We start from the raw sequence: 23,780 nt of genomic DNA on the forward strand, positions 1-23,780 counted from the left end.
CGAAATGCATTTCCTACACGTATATAGTATGATTAAGACATAGTAAAAGGTGCGCCAGTATGAAGGGGTCTATCGATTGAGCGATACGTACAATCTATGACATTATATGCGTAATTACATATAGGCCTATATGTTCTTTATATGTTTAATTGGAAGTAGTTGTTCGTGTCCACTTTCTTTGAACCCGGGTTCAGTTTTCTATTTAACCAATCAGCTTCGTAAGTATGATGAAGAAGAATGAAAACACGTGACTAAATGGGGCCGTCCGTCTTCTGGCAGTGAAAAAAAGCCATTTTGTGGCGTCCCTGCAGTACTGAACCAAGTAAAGGCACCGTTTCCGTTCTGCATATTCGCACGGAACAACGAGGGCTGGTGAAGGTAAGTGCAATATTCACATAAATTTCACCTTTAGTAAATAGACACACAACACATTAGTCATGCCATTTAGTTTTCGAGATGGCTGCACTATGCGATGTATCTCTAGCCAGTACCTGACATCCAATCTCATCGTTCGAATTCAAGATGGCCGCTTCAGCTTCAGTTTATTTTCTAAGCAGATGTCCCTTCTTTCTTTGTTTTCTATGCTCTTAAATGACACTCATGTCTCCACGACCCGCACTGGACTAACTAGTCTATTTATTCGTTCTTTGCTAGCTATTGTCGCAAAAAAAAAAAAATGTGATAGTATCACAGTAATCACCGACTGTCTTGCCGCACTAAACCCTGCCTGATAATTGTCGGGTGCTTAGACTCGGTACGTTTTTTGTTCGGCGTTTTCAGTATTTGCCACCCAATTAAGAAATATATCCGGAATTCTTATATATTAAATGTGCAGATTTCGTCTGTATTGAGTCAACCATCACATAGGCGCCAGGTGATTCTCTGGATGCATTTTAAATCGTGTAGTGACCACACTGTGCATAGTCAACATTTACACTTCAAGAGATCGTTAAGCAGAGTATAATTGGAAAATGCATATGTCACTCATTGGGTATTAATTATCGATTCTAGCAGTGCTAACACTATAAATTTAGATTTATATGAATTTTGACTTTCCGTGGAAAGTATTGCACATGGTTTCCAAGAACTTTTTTTTGCTGTTTACGGATCACCATGGGAAATAAAGCAGGCAAATTATTTGTAAAGCGACAGTAGCAACGTAATTTCTAGTTTTCGTTCTCTTACGAAGACATTGAATGGAATCGTCGTGGTTAGATGTATGTGTCAGGACTGGGATGCTATTTGTAGCAAAATAATTAGCTGGAACCTGCTTGGAAACCATAACAGTAACGTTTAGAACGAATGCAGACAGTCGCTATATTTGAACATTAAGATGAAAATATTTTGTTGGCATATTTTAAAATAAAAAAAGGCCTACACACCAATCAAGAGACTGAACAGTCTGTGCAATGTATGGCGCAGAAAAAAATAATTTATGTGATAGGCTACATGTCTCTGACTGGTAGGTAATAATCCTTTTTACGCGATTCCACTTTCTCAGACTCATTACGCTTTAAATAAATGACAGTAAATGTGAACAAGGAGATAATTCTAAGAAAACTAGACTTGGTTGCGTTTGTAAACGATATTTGGGTTTTCTTTTGTCCTTCGGCAATTTTGAGAAGAAAATATTTATATTTGCCCTGTTCCAGCGTGTCAGTTATTAATAGCCTATGTTTGTTAGACTCCATGCTGTTATTTCTCGCTTGTTGTAGCCACTCATCAAGAAAAACAGCAAATTATCGTTCGAACGAAAAATATACGGTGGCAGTGCTTACGGGTGTATTCTTATCACAAAATTAATGTGTGGCTGTTGTGGTTTCATTAGTCATAAATCAGTGCAAGACTGCATGATTTTCTTGAAACATGAAGTCTTGAGCAATAACTAAAGGCTTCTCACGTGCGTCCATGTTGTATCAGCGTAGTTATGTTTTTTGGAATGGGTTTCCTTGAGAAAACCTCAGACAAGTTGAGGAAGTTGCGGTACGATCGTTGGAAGCTTGCATGAATGAGGGCTGGATGTGTGGCGAAGGAGTAGGCTACTGTAATCGACGAGGAAGCGTGATCCGCTCCACCGGTGCATTTCAAGGGCTTCATTCTCGATACAAATGTAAAACAAACCTACAATGTATATGAATATATCAAAGATGCATCGTTTTGCTCAGCCGTTTTAGACGTGTGAATTTATTATCAGATGGAAATAAAGAGAAGACAGCCTAGTCCATGCAAAAAACGGACTATCAGTAGGCTAATATTGCTAAAACTAACGTCGTTAAATCTAAAAATATGTAAACCGATAATATGATTGTAATCCTGTATCTGCTGTGTAAGAAATTAAAATCGTGATGAATAGAATTCGCCAGGAGATCAAACAGGGCTAGATAATTTTAATCCTGCGCTTTTAAACAAATATCTTGACAAAAATCGTTTTATATAAAAACACACCGGAATGCGATACTATGTATCTGCTCCTTCATTAAACAATGAACAGTTCTAATCACAATTTACCGCTGGGTAAAGCGGTAATCGTGGGTAGTCTGTGGAGCGTGGATACGTTCATGTATAATTTCATAATGCTCTGTGAATTGCTATGGGGTTATTCCAGAAAGCGAGATAAGTAGGCCTAATCGAGATCTGTTAAAACAGAAATGGAAGAATTCCCGAATGTGTAGTGCCACAGAAATCAAAGTAACCCCGTATCAGTAACTATGGCAAACCATCCTCCGAAGTTGACCTGATATCTGGCAGGTTAACTTAAGGTGAACGCATGAAAACATGGGTTTAGTCAGTCCCTTGATCGTTATGGCCTGTCCTTTTCAAGAAAATCCCATTGATATAGGCGCTCGCCGTGTTCAACAAGCTTTGCACCGTGACAAAAGTATTGCACGCCGAATAGATGTTCTGTTTGAAGAACATTATCTTTAAGAGCGTTATCGTTTTTCAGCGGAGTCGATTGCTTATCTCCTCAACCAAATTAAGGCACACATTTCCTTTGTAACACATCGCGGATTTGCACTCACTCCATTACAGACAGTGCACATTACCCTGTGATTTTTTTCCCGCCGGTATCAGCTTTCTTTACAATATTGGCAATGCAGAATTGTAAAGGAACGTTGGAAAAGCCACGGTATGCAGGCCTATTTGAAGAGTGTGCCTTGCATTAAAGCCTTTTTTGTATTTTTTTGTTTTGTTGCCTGACCATAAATCCATGCATACCGTTAAAGAATAGTTATACGGAATCGCTGGTAGCCTGCTGTATCCTATAATCCATGTATATTCCACGGTTGATATTGTTAATCTGAAATTCTGCATCAGTGATGAAACTTAATGCATCCCTCAGGATATCCAGATGTCATTGGGTGCATTCATGGAATATTCTCCTTAAAGCTCCCTCCGAGGCAGATTTTGTGAATCAGAAATCCTTTCACAGCATTAATGTTCAGGTACTAATTGAAGCTTTTGTACTGTAACTATGTAAAAGCTGAACATTTATTTAAAAATGCAATTCATCTCACTCTATTCCAGCAGTTATACATTTAAATTGGTGGTGTTTTGAGAGCTGTAAAGGGAAATAAATGAACAATGACCTTTATTATTTTGAATAATGTTCTCATACTTGACTTTAATTTGCCAAGTTCACTGGACACCCCCAGGGTTACAGCTGAAAGTGTCAGGGCTCAGGCAGGGACTCAGGCGCGGACCACGGGAGCTTCGGGTTCCAAGCGTCTTTAATAGAATCGTGAGGCAGAATCGTTAATCAGAAAACGGGCAGGGTCGAAAACCGGAAGGCAGTCCGAGGACAGAGCGAGGATCGGGAAACGGGAGCAGGCAAGGTCGGGAACCGGCCAGGCAGGTAATCAGGCGAACGAGACAAGGAGGCAGGCAAAAACGAGGTCTGGGAAAAAGCAGGGTCAAAAAACGCGAAACCGGCAGACAGAAGCAATACGCAAACGGCGGGGACGAAACAGGCGAAAAACACTGTGACGAACTAGCAACAGGACAGGGCAAAGCAGGGAAGATATAGGGCAGGGCAGACGAGGGAATGGGAAGCAGGTGTGCAGGCAATCAGACGGGCGGAGACCGGGCGGGGAGCGGGGCAGGACTAAAACACAAGGAAAACAAAAGCACATGGGCAAAGGAAAAAACAAAAACACAACAGCTAAGGAGGCGGAGCACTGGCAGAAAGTGCATGACAATCATCTGTTTCATTATGCTATAATAAATACAAAGCATATACCTGCAATAGGCAGCAAATAAAAATACAGTTACACAACATTACACAACTTAAAACATTCCCCCAAATCACCCATTTTCATTTTTAAGGGCTATTGAAATAATTGTCTAAAAGAGACAAATTTCATTGATAAATGTACACATTCACATTCACTCTGTTATCCAAGTCTGCTCTCTTTCCTTTGCTGCCACTGAAGTATTGCTGTGGTTTCTTGTTCAAATAATGAATAGAAAGATGTGCCGTATTTCCAGTGTGGAATTCATAATTAATCATTATATTTGTGATCAACAGGTGATGACTTATTAAATACCCAGTGAGCATGCCTGTTTTTAGTTCAGACTCTCTAAGATTGACTTAACTTGATTACTGATATTGGAATCAGCCAGTGGAATCAAGAAAGAATTGTTACATTGTGTTATGTCTAGTCTGAGTTGGCTATGGTTTAGGATTTATTAAACCACTTTTCCGAAATACCCCCTGGAAAAGAGGTTCTTTAAATGAATTAATGAATGAACAAACAAACAAACAGTGAGCAGGTATTAGTTACAAGGAAGTATTACCATAACCTACAAATCCATGTAGGTGTGAGACACAATGAATAAGTGTACTGTAGTTACCCTTGTAACAACTGTTACTTGCAGTGTTTATACCAACACGTTCTCAGAATCAATGTGAATGTATTTTAATATCCTGAATATGACATTCCCATTATTATTATTCTCTTCTGAAGAATATTAGCACCACTTAGACCACTTGTTCAGGTTGTGAGTGGTAATGTGTAACAAATTTTACAGTGAATTACCATGGTCATGTTTCTTACAGCAGTTCCAATGTCTTCCTGTAGGTGTGGTTGCTGTTTTCACCAGTTTTGCATGGTGGGGTGAACCATACCTCGAGTCACCAGATTTGATTTTAGTATGCCACTTACGTGCAAGATTTTAATATATGCCTCACTGACAGAGAGGGCTTTTCAAGATTTATTTTTCATTATTTTCATTCTTGTGTTTTCATGACAGTATTTCATTTTTGTTGATGCAGTCCCATTTTTATACGTGAGCACAGACAGTGGAGATATCAGAAAAGTTCAGTGTCTCAGCTGATAGAGTAGGCTACTGCACTAAACCAGTTTCTGTAATGTCTGCAACTGCCTGCTGTAAAAACAGGCTATTACAATGAAAACAACTGTTTATCTATTTTGCAAGATAGAAAAGTAAATATCATGAGGAAGCATTGATTTTAAGTTGTACAGTGACAAATTTTATAATAATCCAGCTACTGCAGCTATTGCTGTAAAACTGTCACCACAGTCTCTTCTACCTCTAGGCTAAAATTTCATTGTTGCAATTAGAGTGCTTTCCCACATTTTGGTGGGCAGTTAGTATGTAAGTTAAAAGCTGGCTTTTATCAATGTATTACCATGTATTTGTTTGTTTTCTGTTGCAAAGTTAATTACTTGACTAAGGATAGGCATCTATATGGCTGATAAATGTGAGGGAGGGAGGCAAAAATGGCATATGACTTAGGTTTGCAGTATCATTGCACCTGTCAAAATCAGTTTTGCCAGATTCATATTTTATCCTCACATAGGAGTACCATTTAAATTAAAGCCTTCCTTTGGCACCTGCCTACTGTCTAAAGACCAAAAATACATGACCTGCAGAAGCACGTTTACTATGCAGTGCAGCTCTGGATTTTATTTAGAGGTTAATTATGTTGAATGAAACAGTGCACACCACTTGCTGGCCTGCTGCAAACCTATATTTTTCCTGTGCTCTTAAAACATTCTTATAAATTTAAAGGTATTCCTCTTTTGTCATCTTCAACTGTGTCTAGACTGATGGTCTAAGAATATTAGTCATTATTAAGCTAATTATTAATTAGTTGTGAATAGGGCTGTTGGAATAACTGCAATATTGCAATACTGTGCTATTGACAAGCCAACCGTAGGGGATGGCAAGCAGCCGCCACAACTGCTACGCACGAGAAACTATTTTGGTTGAGCAAAAAAAAAAAAAAAAAAATTAAATAGTTTCTTGTGTGCACGAGAAACTTCGATAGAAAATTTTTCTCATGTCCCTTTAGGGGCTCTGTAGATTTACACTTAAAAGATTTAAACTAAACAATTTGCTTTATTAGCCCCCCCTTATCTGCGGGGGATACTGTATGTTCTAAGACCCCCAGCAGATGCCTGAAACCGCGGGTAGAACCGATCCCTACATATACTGTTTTTTCCAATACATACATACCTGTGATAAAGTTTAATTTACAAATTAGGCACAATAAGAGATTAACAACAATAACTAATAATAAAATAGAACAATTATAACAATATATAGGGTTACTTGAACACAAGCATTGCAGTACCACGACAGTCGATTTGATAACCGAGACGGCTATTAAGTGACTTGGGTGGGTAGTGTATACATCTTGGATATGCTGGACAAAGGGTTTCACGTCCCGGGTGGGACAGCGCGAGCATGCTACTCAGGCGCGCAGTTTAAAACTTATGAATTGTTTATTTCACCCACCCTAAGTCTCCGCAGGGGAAATTCCTTCACTGTGACAGCCCTAGTTGTGAAATAACTGAACTTACAGATCATTTTAGTTTGTTCTTAGTTCATGTGAAAATTTGCAAAATGACCCTCCTGCCATCCTTATCTGCCAGGAGTCATGCATATGAGCAAAATTCAAGTGGTACCCTGGCTGTAAGACATATATTGCAACACAGCATTTAACAAACATTTACATGGGTACACTGAAAGGTTGCAAAGTTTGACAAATGCATTGCGTCATCAGTTTTCAACCTGACAAAAAAATAGTATTAGTCTAGAAGGGTGGCCTTCCAAAAGATTATGTCTAGGCCTGCAAGTAAGAGATCACATAGATGAAGCATGTAGAGCTCCTGTTTAACTTCACTGAGCTTGTGGCATAGCTTGTGATGGTTCACAGAGCCATAGAATATGTTTTTACACTGTTAACGATATCATATTTTGATATTGGTTTGATGTCATATTGATTTTTAGGTTTGTTTGATAATCTGACTTTTTGCTTTGAAATGGTTTGATATGCTTTATGTTTTTAAATTCAAAAATTCATCATTCTTGCAGTCACATTGATAATGATGGCACTTACAGACATACAGACGTGGACAAATTTGTTGGTACCCTTCCACGAAAAAAGAACCCACAATTTTCTCTGAAATAACTTGAAACTGACAAAAGTAATTGGCATAAAGCATTGTTTATTCCATATTTAGTAAAAATCAAACTTTGCTTTTGATTTTTTTATTCAACAGAATATTTTAAATAATAAAACAAATGAAAATGGCACGGACAAAAATGATGGGACCCTTAAACTAATATTTTGTTGCACAACCTTTAGAGGCAATCACTGCAAACAAGCGATTTCTGTAGCTCTCAATGAGACTTCTGCACCTGTCAACAGGTATTTTGACCCACTCTTCCTTAGCAAACTGCTCCAGCTGTCTCAGGTTTGAAGGGTGCCTTCTCCAGACTGCATGTTTCAGCTCTTTCCATAGATGTTCAATAGGATTCAGATCAGGGCTCACAGAAGGCCACTTCAGAATAGTCCAATGTTTTGTTCTTAGCCATTCTTGTGTGCTTTTAGCTGTGTGTTTTGGGTCATTATCCTGTTAGAGGACCCATGACCTGCGACTGAGACAGAGCTTTCTGACACTGGGCAGTACATTTTGCTCCAGAATGCCTTGACAGTCTTGAGATTTCATTGTGCCCTGCACAGTCTCAAGGCACCCCGTGCCAGACGCAGCAAAGCAACCCCAAAACATAACCGAGCCTCCTCCATGTTTCACAGTAGGTATGGTGTTCTTTTCTTTGAAAGCTTCATTTTTTCATCTGTGAACATAGAGCTGCTGTGACTTACCAAAAAGCTCCAATTTTGTCTCATCTGTCCAAAGGACATTCTCCCAGAAGCATTGTGGCTTGTCAATATGCATTTTAGCAAATTCCAGTCTGGCTTTTTTATGTTTTTCTTTCAACAGTGGAGTCCTCCTGGGTCTTCTTCCATTGAGCCCACTGTTGCTCAGAAAACGACGGATGGTGCGATCAGACATTGATGTACCTTGACCTTGGAGTTCAGCTTGTATCTCTTTGGAAGTTTTCCTTTGATCTTTGTCTACCATTCACACTATCCTTCTGTTCAATCTGGGGTCGATTTTCCTCTTGCGGCTGCGTCCAAGGAGGTTGGCTACAGTCCCATGGACCTTAAACTTCTTAATAATATTTGCAACTGTAGTCACAGGAACATCAAGCTGCTTGGAGATGGCCTTATAGCCCTTACCTTTAACATGCTTGTCTATTATTTTCTTTCTGATCTCCTCAGACAACTCTCTCCTTTGCTTTCTCTGGTCCATGTTCAGTGTGGTGCACACAATGATACCGAACAGCAGAGTGACTACTTCTCTCCATTTAAATAGGCTGAATGACTGATTACAAGATTGAAGACATGTGTGATACTAATTAAAGAAAATAGTTAGTTTGAAGTATCACTATAATCCAATTATTTATAATCTTTTCTAGGGGTACCAACAAATCTGTCCAGGCCATTTTAGAATATCTTTGTAGAATAAGCAATAATTTGTCTCTTTTCACACTTTCTTTGCTTTACTCTATGACATACCAAAGGCATGCAGGTATACATGAGACAATTGCTTTTAATTGAATCACTTTTCAGGAGGAATGAAGCATTGTTTCAATGAGCTGTAAGGGTACCAACAAATTTGTCCACATCTGTACAAAACCAATGAAAGAAGATTATGTATAAAATGGTCTTTGTTTTATGCAGGTTTTAATGACAGTTTAATGATTTCTTATGTTCTTGCTTGTATCTGTCCACTATATGAGTAGTATGTCCTCTGACAGAATTTACTGCAACATTTTACAGTGTCTGCAGAATTCTCTGCAGTTGTCCTGCTTGGACTTTTTTGGAGGTAGGTTGTGTGCACTCATGCTGGTTTCTACACAGGTGTAAGAGGTGAGGAAACTAAAAGTCAGTGAAGGTGAAGAGCAGCACCAGTGATTAATAGGGCTTGTTTGTATGTGTGGGAGTGTCTTTTTAGAGGAATTTTGTAAAAATAAATAAATAAATAAATACAGTGATGTTCAGCAAACGTATTACTAAAATATATATATTCAAATATATATCATAAGCAAGATTTGAATAATCACTTTTAGGAACTGCTTGTGCGATAGCACATCATATGACAGTTGATTGCATTTGTATTTCTAGTTGGATAATTAATTTGCATTGCATTTTGTCACTTGGCAGACACTGTTATGTTACATTTACAGTGCCTTGAAAAAGTATTCAGCCCCCAATACTGTTTTCACTACTTATTGTCTCAGATTCCAAATTTAAAACATATTAAAGTAAGATTTTTTTCAACTGGTCTTCACAGTATTGTACATCATTGCAAATTAAAAGAAACGTCAAAAACCTTTCAAAAAAATAAAAAAAAAACTAAAACTTTATTTAAAAAGTATTCATACCGTTTGTTATTATAAGGCTAACCTTGCTCAGGTGCAAGATACTGTCTTATAAACTCATCCAATTTGTTGATGGTCTCCACCTGTGTAGGAAGTTAGTGGATCACCTGTTTTATGACTTAATGAGCGTAAATACCTTCCCTCTCTATAATGTCAAACTGTTTGGTTGGATTTTCCATTGAACAAACCAAAATGAAGAGAAAAGAGCATTCAACACAAGTGAGGGATGTAACTGTGGAGAAGCAGAAGTCTGGGGAAGGATACAAGAACAATTCAAAGGGTTAGGGGTGGAATACACCTGAGTATAACTTGGAGCTCAGTGCAGTCCATCATACAGAAGTGGAAGAAATGTGGAACTATGGCCACACTGCCTAGGGCAGGCCACCCCCCTAAACTTAGTCACCAAACAAGAATGGCACTTCTCAGAGAGGCTAAGACTACTCTGATGCCAACTGTCACTCTAACTGAGCTACAGAAGTCAGTGGCTACAACTGAAATTGATGTCGATGGGTCAACAGTCTCCAAGCTATTGCACAAAATGTTGCAAGGAAGAATCCCTTGCTGAAAAAAGCACATGCTTGCCTGTAAAAACTTTGCAAAAAGTCACTTGGAAGATACTAAAAAGATATGGCAGAAGGTCTTGTGATCTGATGAGACTGAATTGGAACTTTCTGGCTCAAACACTAAGCAGTATATGTGGCGTACACTGGCTGATGTGTAGCTAACACTGCACATTGGCCAGCAAATATCACTGGTGGTAGCACCATGCTATGGGACCTGGCAATCTGGTCAAGAGTGATGGGAAGATGAATGCTGCACAATACATGGAAATTCTAAATAAAAACTTACGCCCCTCTGCCAGAAAGTGTAAACTAGGGAGGAAGTTTGTGTTTCAGCAGGACAATGACCCAAAGCACACTGCCAGAGGAAGACTGGATTGGCTTGAAATGAAGAAAACTGATGTCCTTGAGTGGCCCAGTCAGAGTCCTGACCTTAACCCCATCAAACATCTGTGGAAAGACCTCAAAATTGCTGTCCACCCCAAATAACTTGGTGTAGCTTGAGCAGTTTTGCAAGGAGGAATGGGCTAATATTGTTCCATCACAAAATGAATAGACTTATTCAAAAAGACTGATGGCTGTAATAGCTGTGAAAGGTGGTTCAACAAAGTACTAAAGAAGGGGGATGAATAATTATTAATTGGTGACATTTCAGTTCTTGATTTTTTTATTCTTTAATGGTGTATAATTTTTAGGGCTGTCAATGTTAACGCTCGTTCGCGATTAATCGCAAAACTTTAACGCGTTAATGTTTTAACGCAAATCAATCATATTATCAAGTTTGCCCGCAACTTCCTTCCGTAATTCCAGCATGGATATTTACCTGGCTGAATTACTGAAAGGTGTGGCAAACACAGATGTGCTGAATGGCAAATTTTGTTTTAACCCTTTTGCGCGTACAGTCACACCGGTGTGATTAGCCATTTAGCGCATATGCTAAAACTGGTGCGATTAGAACACTAGATTGGAGAAATTCTAGCTAATTTTAGCTTTGAGGAAATAGTGATTTAACTCTAAAAATATAGCAAATGCTATAAGAAACTTAATAATGCTTAATGTAAAATGTAAAACTTAATGTAAAAGCTATTTGGAAATATGACTGCAGCATCCAAATTTTATGAACATAGGGATGATGAATGAATGAATCTGCCAGACTCTTTCTAATTGCCAACACTTACAAAGCACAAGTTCGTTCAGACACTGCGTTGCCATCTTGACCAAAATGTAACATACTATAAGAGCCATGAAATAACAAGCTTGAACTGTTGCTTACTGTTAACAACTAGTAGTTTAATAGGTAATTTGTTCATTGTTTTTGTTTCCTAAACACTTGTGCTAGCGCTGCCTATTATTCAGTTGGTTGCACATTTAATTAATGAACATGTGTTTTCAGTGGAATGGCAGACAGACAAAAAAATCTGTTAGATACATTACCACTGCATGTTAGAAGGTTTTGTTTGCTTTCTGTATCTGAACATTTCTTAATATTCACTGATGACTACTCTGCCCTTCCCAGACTACAGTATCCATCCACCTTCCCTGCACTCCGCGATCAGGTCTGCATATTTTGCCCTCTTCCTTTCATGGGCTGCCTCCAACCCCTCTTCCCACGGCACTGTCAGTTCAACCAGCAGTGCTGAATTTCCAGCTGTGGTCCACAGCACCATGTCTGGCTGCAGTGTGATGCTGCAGATTTCCCCTGGAAAATGGAGCTGCCTGCCCATGTCCACCTCCATTCTCCACTCTAACCCTGATGTCAGGAGCTTAGGTGCTGGTCTCTTATTGGTGTTAGCTGCAGGCTCCCCCTGCCTAAGAAAGTGGATCCTCTGTTGGCTCCCTGCTGGACTCTCGTTTCTTGCCTCTTGCCTTCTTTCCTCCACTACCTCTGCCAGCTTCCTGAGCACTTGGTCATCTAAACTGACCCTGTGTCAGTGCTGTTTTGCAGTCTGACAGAATGGGCTGGAGAGAGGCATTGATGGTCCCGCAGAGGTCGCAGGTTTTCTCTGTCCCAAACCACTGATGGAGGTTGCAAGGGCAGGGTAGGGTGTCATAGGTTGCTCTGATGAGAAAGCTGGGTCGAGCCTGTGGCAGTTTCCGGAAGTCTGCCCAATTGATCACATGACTCGCGGCACCTTCCCACATTATCCAGCGCCCCTGCTGCCCCTGTGCCACAACCTTCACTCTGTACTCCTCCTGCTTCATCCTGGTAACCTCAGAGACAACAAGGTCCTTCCTCTCCCTCTTGCTTGATCTGGACCATAGGTTGGGTGGGTCACCCCATCCGAGGCCCGCCCGCCCTGTCTGGAGCCTGCCCACCACCTCCTGGTGTTGCAGCCTGCTCACTGCCTTCTTCACCTCTTCCTCAGCCCTCCATTTCCTTCCAGTCACCACTTGGGCATGCATATCTTTCACCGCCTTGTCGGAGGAGTCCCTTAACTCCATCACCAGCCTTGCTTTCTCTTGCCTTAACCCGAGGGTGATAGATTTCAGGAGTAGATGGAGTGAATTCCACCCAAACAGGCTTACTGCTGAAAAGCACCGTGGGAGCGCTAGCCATTTCCGGATGAAGGAGTTGGCTTTGGCATCCATCCTGCTTATGGCTGATGAGGTGACTTTGTACAGCTTTAGGGGCCACATTACCCTTGGGTACAGAGTAAAGTGATAGCACCACACCTTGTACTTTCTGGGTAGCTGGCTTGAGTATACAAACATTGTAGCAACATTAGCTGTCATGAAACTGCTTATCCTCTGCAGCTGTTGTAAACTTAAATACCAAACTGTGCTAAGTGTAATTGTTGTCTGAACAATGTGAACTTTGATTAACCATAATATGTATGGATATAGTTTTCTGTGAACTTCTTGGTGAACTATGAGGGCACTACTTTTTTTTTATCAGCAGATTCAGTAAATTACCAAAAAAGATGACTTTCTTCTGTAATTATATACGAGATGTCATAGCAGAATCTGAAATGATTTATGAGATAATATTGTTTTTCTCTGATAGGTGGCAAGTGACAAAATAATATTAGCTAAAGAATATAAGAATACAAAATTCACAGTAAGGTTCAACAAGAATTAAAGACAACCAATAAATACACCACAGTTATTTTTAGTTGTTCATTTATTTGCTAGATGTTCTTATCTAGGGGTACTGTGCAAGGCTATGTCTAATAGAAATGCTTCTAGTATATAAAGGTGACTCATGTAAAAATCACATGTTCTCTATAAGTCTTTACATTCACGTTAGAAAAAAATCATGTGGTGAAAGGTGCAGTCAGAAGCTAGTGTGACAGTGAGAAGTGAGATGTGTTGAAGATCAGCTTTCAGTGGAAACCCATTTTGATGTATGAGTCAATTACTGTCACTTAGTGTCTTTCAGTATATTATTTTAAGCAGTTTGATACTGTTTCAGTTGCTGGAGTTGATTCCATGTGTTTGGTATAGATTCATATATGAATCTACAAACACTTGTATAAAGCAGAGCAATTCATTGCCATTTAAAAGCAGTGAAACTATATAATGTATGCCAAAATGTTAATTTTTACTTGCTGTCAAATGCAAATGCACATAGCTTTTGGCCTAGTGACTGGAAGGATTTTCCTGATGGAATGACTAGAGAGTGCTGTCTGAGAAAAAAATCACCCCAATAATGGGACTCATGGGCTCATTATGTGCATTTAGCCACCTGTGTTATCATCTGTAGATAAACAACAAGACAAAAATATAGCTGCAAGCAGCAATGAAGGGGCCAAGCACCATAGGGCCACCAGGTAGACAACTAATCAGAACAACCCCTGAACAAGACACCAGTCCACCACAGGGTGAACAGACACATTGACACCCACGTTAGCTAGCTAGCTGACAGGGAAGTCCAGCGTTAAAGTGTAAAATGTATATACATGCACTATATGGTGAATAGGGAGAGATTTCAGACATGAAGAACAGCAGAACAAGCGCTCATATTGCACTTTAATTTAACAATTGAGTATTGAATATTTTACATTTACATTTACATTCAGGTCATTTGGCAGATGCTTTTATCCAAAGCGACTTACAAGTGAGGAACAGCAAGCAAGCAAGCTACGGTAGTGTAGGAGACCCTGGAGTAAGCTTTAAGTGCAACCTAAACAACTAAACTCAGCTAAATAAGTCAAGGAAAGTAGAAAACAGGTAAACATGGTGAAAACACAAGGATAGACAGGCAGAGGAGACAAACAAGTAGTGACAGGAGAAAGAAGTGCTAGGCAGAAAGTGCGCGGAGATGGAATTGTGTTATATTTGGTAGAAGTTGTTAGGAGAGGAGGTGCTCTCGGAAGAGCAAGGGTCTTCAAGAGGTTCTTGAAGATAGAGAGGGATGCCCCTGCTCTGATAGCGTAAGGTAGCTCGTTCCACCAGCGGGGGACTACATATGAGAATAATCTGGACTGAGATTGCCTTGTGTGCAGGGACGGCAATGCTAGACGACGTTCCTGGGAGGAATGTAACGGCTGAGAAGGAGAGTAAGCCTGTATGATTGAGCTCCGGTATGTTGGAGCAGACCCAGAGGTCACTGTGTAGGCAAGCATGAGAGACTTGAATTTGATACGAGCAGCCACGGGTAGCCAATGGAGCTCAGTGAGCAATGGGGTGACATGGGCCCTCTTGGGCTGATCGAAAACCAGACACGCCGCCGCGTTCTGAACCATTTGTAGTGGTTTCACCACACATGCTGGGAGGCCAGCTAGGAGGGCATTGCAGTAGTCGAGGCGGGAGATAACCATGTACCAGAAGCTGGGTAGCATATTGAGTCAGGACCGGATTTTGCGGATATTGTATAGAGCAGAGCGGCACAATCGAGAGACTGAGGCAACATGGTCCGAGAAGGACAACTGGTCATCAGTCATGACGCCCAGGTTTCTTGCAACCTTAGAAAGTTTGAGAGTATTTGAGGCAAGCTTTAAATTGATGCTGTGATGCATGGATGGTTTGGCTGGGATGACCAAGAGTTCCATCTTAGAGAGGTTTAGCTGAAGGTGGTGTGCCTTCATCCATAGGGATATGTCTGCAAGACAGTCTGTGATCCGCGCTGAGACTGTGGGGTCATCAGGCAGGAACAACAGGTATAGCTGGGTATCGTCTGCGTAGCAGTGATATGAGAAGCCATGCGATTTTACAACCATTTCACTTTAAGATTTTATTTAAACATTGGACATCTTGAATGTTGTTTTCATTTAAGACCATGGGCAAAAGGTCCTTGCTTTAATGGTTCGTTAAGTTCTTTAAGTAATAAATGGAAAACAAAGTTATATTTGTCTCCCCCCCTTTTTTTTTTGGCTGATCCGAAAAATGATCCGATACATGACTCAAAACCGTGATCCGATCCGAACTGTGAGTTTTGTGATCCTTTGCACCCCTACTGTTGGTATAGGAAAAATGGCATTTCATTCTTGATTGTACGCAAGTGCATGATAAAATGACAATAAAGGAAATCTGAATCTGATATCAATTGAATAAAACACTGAATAAAACAAGGTACGCTGATATATTTTCTACACCTTTTAGATGAAATTGCCACATTTAAATAGTAATAAAATGTAATTATGGAGGATGAAAGCTGCTAAAATCAAAAATAAAGAAATACATGACTCGAAAAATAATATGCAGTTCTTTTTACATTTCTTCATGCATTTCCTCTTTTTACATTTCTTTATGCAATTCTTTTTACATTTCCTCATGCATTTCGTCCTCATTATGCAAATGAGGAGGCATTTCTTTCATGTTCAGTCTTAGCAATCAAACTCAGAAAAGGCAGGTAGGAAGTAGCTGTAGGAATGAGAGGAAGTGTTTGAAAAGGAGAGAGTAGAGGGCTGTAATGGCGGCGTCAGCTAGACGCTCCCCAGATAGCAAGTGTGACAAAGCTGAAGTGATTAGCTCGTGTGATCCCTGCGTAAAGCCTATGGGGTAGTGGGTAGCAGGTAGCCGAGCGGTTGCAGTGGCTACATCAATCCCTGAAACCTGCTTAACTAGCTTTGTTGCATTTAGCTCAACTAGCAGCGACGCTGGCCGTAAGGAGCTTGTAGTGGGAACTCAGGTTTGAAACTCACTCGCTCGCTGACCCACGTTCACCCGTTGCACAAGCATACATTGGCCTGACGTTAGAACAACGGCTTGACAAACGTTGGCATAACATTGATTACGTAATCTGCATTACGTCACAATCCAACCAACCAGCCTATTTCTGGTCAGGAAATGTTGGCTTATAACCAATTGCTGATGTCTTTTATTTTTTTGTTTTCCATTTGATGGATAGACAATATTGTAGACTATGCAAATCAGTAATGAAGAGGTCATGTCATGTTATCATGTGCAATGGCTAATTTTTCAAGACATGCCTATTCGTGAGCTGTAAGGTCTGTACCAACATAATACGGCTGTGCCATAACAAGAGGAAATTATTGCTGATAACCAGTTTATTCATTAAGAACATATGACGAGAACAGGCCATTCGGCCCAACTAAGCTCACCATTTCAATTAAAGAGAATCCAAAACTGCATCAAGTCTGGACTTGAACACAGCAGGGGTCTCTGCCTCAACTATATGACCTGGCTATCTATTCCATGTATTGATAACTCTTTGTGTAAAATAATACTTCCTCATGTCAGTGCGGAACTTATTCTTCACTAGTTTCCATTTATGTTCCCTTGTTCTACAGACTGAACTCACCCTAAAAAATCTATTATAGTTAACCTTATTGAGTCCTTTTATAAATTTAAAAACCTCTATTAGATCACCCCTAAGTCTCCTCTCGCTATGTCTAAATAGGTTAAGGAACTTGAGTCTTTCCTCGTAGCTTTTATATTTCATGCCAGGAACTAATTTAGTTGCCCTCCTTTGAACTTTTTCAAGAGCCTCAATATCTTCTTTTATAGTGTGGTGCCCAGAACTGCACATAGTATTCCAAGTGAGGTCTGACTAAAGCATTGTATAATTTTAATATAACCTCTTTAGATTTGTAATCGATACTTTTAGCTATATATTCCAATATCCTCTTGGCCTTTTTTACTGCTACAGCACACTGCCTAGAACCTGTTAAGCTTGCGTCAACTATTACTCCCAAATCTTTTTCAAATTGAGCACTAGTTCTAGTTTCTAGTTGCCCCCCAAGAAGTAGTCTTGTCTAAGGTTCTTATTTCCAACATGCAAGACTTTACATTTGGTTAAATTGAATGTCATCTGCCAGGTATCTGCCCACTTTTGGATGCTGTTTAGGTCTTCCTGTGTTACCTTAGTTGATTACTCTACTGTTGGCTAGACCCCCTAGTTTTGTATCATCTGCAAATTTTACTATTTTACTACTAACCTCTGCATCCTCTGTACTTTTCCCTTATTTGATTTGTGTGTTCTCTTGTCTTTCCCATGTTGAAGAATGACAAAGGGAATTTAGCCTCTGTGTCACCTCATATTTATACCCCAGTAGAACAGGAAGTCATGGATTACTGCTTGAAAGTTCCAAAACACTCTGATCAACTTAAAGTAAAATATAAGTGGAAAAAATGCGTCAGTTACATTTTGTTTATAAGAATTTCTAGGGGTGCCAATAATTGTGGCACGTGTGGTTTTCTTAAAAATAATTTTTTGATGAGGTAATTTTTTTTCTCTGAATAAATTTACCTCAATTAAAGGTTGTATTTTTCTCAGTTTTTCAGTGTGAGACTAAACTAATTCACCAAAAGGTGAATTTCTGATAACCCTTTTTACTCATCTTTACCAGGGGTGCCAATAATTATGGAGGGGACTGTATATAAGGAACAGCAAAGGCACCGATCCCTGCAGGACTCCACTTCGTACAGGACCCTGCTCTGATACAGTACCTCCCACAGTTACAGTCTGCTTTCTATTAGATAACCAACTTCGAACCCACTCAATGATGCTCCTGTAATACCTGCAGATTTCATTTTCACTATGAGCCGCTTATGTGGTACTTTGTCAAATGCCTTTTGAAAGTCCAAATAGATAATATCAAAAGCTTGTTTTGAGTCTAAACACACTGTAGCTTCTTCAGAAAAGTCCAGGAGGTTTGTGAAGCATGACCTCCCTCTGCAAAAACCATGCTGGCTATCATTTAAGATACCATTTTATTCAAGGTATATTTCCAAATTATCCCTAATGATGGATTCCAGTAATTTACATACAAGTTAAGATGACAGGCCTATAATTTCCTAGATCAGTCCGGTCACCTTTCTTGTAGATAGGTACTACACTGCTATGTTTCCAGTCATCTGGTATTTCTCCAGTTTTGAGAGATAAACCTGTCTAAACATTGATAAACATGTCTTAACCAATTGATAGGCTACAAGTTGTTATAGATATCATCAGTATTTATTGGGGTGTATACATAAATAAATGGATGAATAAATAAATAGAGAGAGAGAGAGGCTATTAACAGTAATGTCTTCAGGGACCGGATCCTAGTTCCTGGAAAAATACAAAAATAAGTTAGATCAATGTATAGGCTGTAGGCTACATATTCAAAAACCAAAGGAAAAAGACTTGTATGTAGACTGTTTGCAATGTGTGCTCGCATTTCTTTACCCTACTTATGCCATACTCTACCATCCTACGGTTCTTTCACTAACACCAAGCCTTGCAACGCCACCGAGAGACAAGTTGCAAGCAAAAAACTTTCCAGGGGTTCCGCAGGCAGCATATGAAGAGGGCACCCAACTGTCCCAGCATTATTTGTGTGGTATACGGACATGCTCAGCCACTTCCTCCAAATTATTGAAAACAAAAGGGTCAACCTCTGTGTCCGTGTATGCCACTAATTGAAACACACTGTCAGTCAGAGCCTCCACACGAAAATGTCAATAGTCCTGACTAGGGCTGGGTATCGAGGCTCGGTACTTCCAAAGCACCGACAGAATAACGTCGGTACTACAGAGTATCGAAATCTGTTTACGCTTACGGTGCTACGGTGCTACATGCTACCGCAACATGTCCACTTTCCATTGATTATAATGGGGAAACTCCTGTCTTTTCCCACCAAACTAAGGGGATTACATTCATATTTTCAACCTTGTTACACCCATAATGCATATAAGAATAAGAATCAAGGCATGATTTTACTTGACAGAATTCGGCAATGGAGTTAATGGAACGTGTATAACTGATGAATAGCCTACAAGAATTTACAGTCATAAAGTACACTATATGGACAAAAGTATTCGGACGCCTGACCATTACTTTGTCGTTGTATTCAAATACATATACTTTAATATGGAGTTGGTCCCCCTTTTGCAGCTATAACAGCTTCCACTCTTCTTGGAAGGCTTTCCACAAGATTTTGGAGTGTTTCTGTGGGAATTTGTGCCCATTCATTCTGTAGAGCATTTATGAGGTCAGGCACTGATGTTGGACGAGAAGGCCTGGCTCGCAATCTCCGTTCCAGTTCATCCCAAAGGTGCTCGATGGGGTTTAGGTCAGGGCTCTGTGCGGGCCAGTCAAGTTCTTCCACACCGAACTCACCAAACCATGTCTTTATAGTCCTTGCTTTGTGCACTGGGGCACAGTCATGTTGGAATAGAAAAGGGACTTCCCCAAACTGTTGCCACAAAGTTGGAAGCATAGCATTGTCCAAAATGTCTTGGTATGCTGAAGCATTAAGATTGCCTTTCACTGGAGATAAGGGGCCTAGCCCAAACCCTGAAAAACAGGTGTGGCCAAATATCTGCTTTTGTAATGGGGATTTAATTTTTTTTATTGTATAGCACCCCCCAAGTGGCCAAATTTCAGGAAACGTGGTGCATGCCCAGTATTCCTAATACCAACAAAGTGTACCAAGTTTGGCATCACTTCAACAAAGCACTACTGAGATATGACTCACTTCCTGTTGTGGTATCTTCACCATGGAATTTCATTGGATGACAGTGGCCGTATCGTTTTCCCTAGCAAAATTCTTTGAATAACCTTTTGTCAGACCCCTCTGTAGATGATACCTACCAAGTTTGGTGGTGATAGGATCAGCGGTCTAGGACTAGTTTGCAAAAGTAGGTTTTTCAAAAAATTCAAAATATGATTTTTTTTTCTTTTTTTTTCAAAAATCCAATACAGTGAATGAGTCTGTTCAATTCATTGTGACCCAGGAATTGAGGGGAAAATGAGGATCACAACTCTGACAAACGGTTCAAAAGTTATACACAAAAGTGTACTCTGAAATTTGGCCTGTTCGTGGCGCTACAGGGAATGTTGCAAAACTCGAGGCCTTACTCCAGTTCCAAAGGGTATTGCTTGGTACTTGATGGTAATTTAAAAGTCTTGTCACTAAAGGGAACAAAACTCTTGGAGAGTTTTACATGTATTAAGTTATTCACTAGCTTTCAACAACTAACTTGTCGATATTGTTCATTATAAAAATGTTTATACATTTGGGAAAAGGAATTCCTTCAAAATATTCCTAGTCATTCAATTAGTTGGGATTTACAGCTGATTGTGTAGTTAGTAATTGATTACCAATTCATGATAACTTAAAAAAATAAATAAATAAAAAAAAAACATTGGAAATGGACTTATCCTGCAACAACAGTATGATCTTATGGACTGGAACAACCAAATGGAAAGAATATGGACACAACCAGTGTTCATAAAACAGACAAATACAATTGAAGGAAGTGCTTACTAATGTAAGTAGTCCTTCTGTGCTTAGGCTTCTGAATTTCAGACAAATCTTCTTCTAAATTTTGAATGCAATTCAAAATAATCTATTATTGTACTGTACTCACTTTTGTTGGGGTTACCAAACATCCTGTCTACATGTGTTTCTTAGATCCTTCCTAGTATTTTTTTTCCCTTGTCCTTTGGCACTGTTTTATTGATCTTTCTTTCTCTGTCTTATGGAACCTGATTCAAGTCACTTTTCTGTAGACCCAGTTAATAAAAAATGGATTCTGTTTGGATCTGCATTTTTTCATATGTTGCACAGATTAATTTATTCCCATCAGCCAAAGCTTGTACAGATATCATTCAGATGAGCACCCATTCTCTCTCACTCACACACACAAAGCAGTAGCCTAACCTCACAAAATGTAGCCTACATACAACGACGTGATAAAACCCTTCAGAAGCCCTATGTCCCACTATAATGGCCACCCAATAAAACTCTCCCTGCATGTTATTTTCTTTTAATAATAACATGTTATTCTCTTTCCATTACTCTTGAATTGTGCTATGCATTGTGTGTGCTACCAGTTGGTGATATTGTATAATGAAGACGGATAGGACGTCCTCACAGGCCAAGTGCTAGGGATGAGGGGAAATTAGTGTGCGCATGCAGGTGAACACTGTTCGGGCATGCGGGCTCATCTAATTGCAAACTGTCATGATTCTTAGCTGCTGGAATAAACGTTCCTTGTGGATTATTCTCGGTGGGAAGATGTGGGTGGTTGCAAAAGGAGTGCTTTCTTCTCGTTGTATTTGTATTTTTTTCTATTTATTTTTACAGTTTTGCACAATAAATGTTCTTAAAATACCTCTGTACTATGTGAAATATGTCCCAGTAATACAGTTAAGAGTACAGTAATAGCTGCTATGCAGTTGCCATACCAGTGCTGTACCCCTTCAGAAGCATTTATATTGAAATTTTAAGAAAAAACGAATATACCATGATATATACCATTACCGTCCGTGTTTCAAATTATACCGTGATATAAATTTTAGGCCATACTGCCCACCTCTACTCTTCCCCCTTTATGAATCCCTCTTTTGGAATTTCCGTTTGCACATAAGGCTTGTCTCATAAACATTTTGCCCTTTGTCTTGTACTCTGGAGCACTGGAGGATTTCTGGTGTGTGGACTTATTAAGTTTTATCTTATTTTCTGTAGATGTAAACAATATGAAATGATAGAAAATTTAAATGTTTTTAAGGACTGAGACCTTGGTTATTCCTGTTGGGAACCCAGAAAAGAACCAAAGAAGGCCTAATATTGTGACCAACAAGTATGATTATGTGTTTTGGGACTATGTTCCATTGCTATGGGCTCCTGGACAGTTCATTACTTACTTGAAAGGAAAAAAAGTAAATTACACTTTGAGTATTTGATTAAACAGTTCTCAGTGAGAATTGTATCTACCAGGTATTTCAAGGTTAGTGCCTGTTTATGTATTCTCCTGCAGATCCTTCAACCTGGATAAAATGCACAGAACGACTCGGATTAAAATCACAGAGCTGAATCCAAACCTGATATGCCCACTGTGTGTGGGGTACTTCATTGATGCCACCACCATTGTGGAATGCCTGCACTCATGTAAGAATCTTGAGAGAGAGGTTTTCCACATATCCAAATTATACATCACACATGCTTACATGTTGCTCTTATGCTATAAATATCTTTTGGAAAAGGTGTGTGATTTGTATAGCATGCATTTGTAACAGTGCAGATGTATTTCGTAAATGTTAACTTCAAAATTAAATTTTCAATTGTGTATTTGTGATGCTGCATTCATGACATAATACAGTAGTTTAATAATACAGCATTAACAATGCATTAGTTGTGCATTTTACAAGTAAACTTGTTCTGAAAATCCCCCATTTTTTCTGCAGTTTGTAAGACATGCATTGTGGGTTTCTTGGAAACCAACAAATTTTGCCCCAGGTGTGATGTCCAGGTACACAAAACTCGACCACTCCTTAGTATCAGGTGAGTGAGGCAGCTTTCTGTGTATATGTTTGTGTGTTTCTGTGTGTCTGTATGGGTATATGTTTTTGTTGGACTGGAGCTGGTTCTCCTGTTGCTTGCTTCTGTCACATATCATATGTATAATTCCCTATGAATTCTCCATGAACTCTGGATAAAGTTGTTGAAGTCAGGGTTTGCAAATTACTGAAACTGAAAAATACAACCATAAAAAGTAAATTGCTACTTGGAGTACCATATAACAAAATTTTAAAAAATTGTAACCCTCTTGAGACAAAAATAATACTGTTGTTATGCTGTCTTGACTAAAGAGCAGTGTGGGATGTGTGCATACTGACAACAAGCAGACAAAAATATGTGCTTTTAATAGGCTTGATGCAAATATTTATTTTCACAAACATTTTGGTAGGAAACAACAATAAAATTCCAACCTGAGGAACACAGAACAAAAAGAAGGAAATCATGGAAACACCAAAAAAATCTTAATACATTGTCCTACCATAGAACAAGTCTTCCAAGAAATTTCTAGAGTTATGGCCCTTAATTCCCTCAATGATTATTACAATGTGTCATGCAAGTCTGTCTATATTCTGGCAGAAAGCTGTTGGTATTTTTCTCCACTTCTCCTTTAAAGCATTAGTAAGCTTCATTGCTAAAGAGGCCCATCTTGGTTTTGCCCTATGTTATGTTTCTGTTCATCCAGATGATATTCTGTCGGGTTTATGTTGGGGATGTGTGCTGACAGCTGCAATGCGCTGATGTTATTCTCTTCAAACCACATGTAGTCTTACCC

At 39.4% G+C, this 23,780-nt stretch overlaps 1 protein-coding gene across 1 annotated transcript in view; it reads left to right on the plus strand.

The window, feature by feature from the left end:
* The first annotated feature begins 283 nt into the window (after positions 1 to 283).
* LOC118774933 (polycomb complex protein BMI-1-like) overlaps positions 284 to 23,780 on the plus strand; it is a 50,978-nt gene continuing 27,481 nt past the window's right edge. Inside the window, exons 1-3 of the mRNA XM_036524557.1 lie at positions 284 to 378; positions 22,467 to 22,597; positions 22,894 to 22,990. Coding sequence (XP_036380450.1) covers positions 22,486 to 22,597; positions 22,894 to 22,990 — 209 coding nt within the window. The 5' untranslated portion in view covers positions 284 to 378; positions 22,467 to 22,485. The remainder of the gene's footprint in view (positions 379 to 22,466; positions 22,598 to 22,893; positions 22,991 to 23,780) is intronic.

The sequence above is a fragment of the Megalops cyprinoides genome, chromosome 1 (genome assembly GCF_013368585.1).
Source record: "Megalops cyprinoides isolate fMegCyp1 chromosome 1, fMegCyp1.pri, whole genome shotgun sequence".
Classification (NCBI taxonomy): Eukaryota; Metazoa; Chordata; class Actinopteri; order Elopiformes; family Megalopidae; genus Megalops; species Megalops cyprinoides.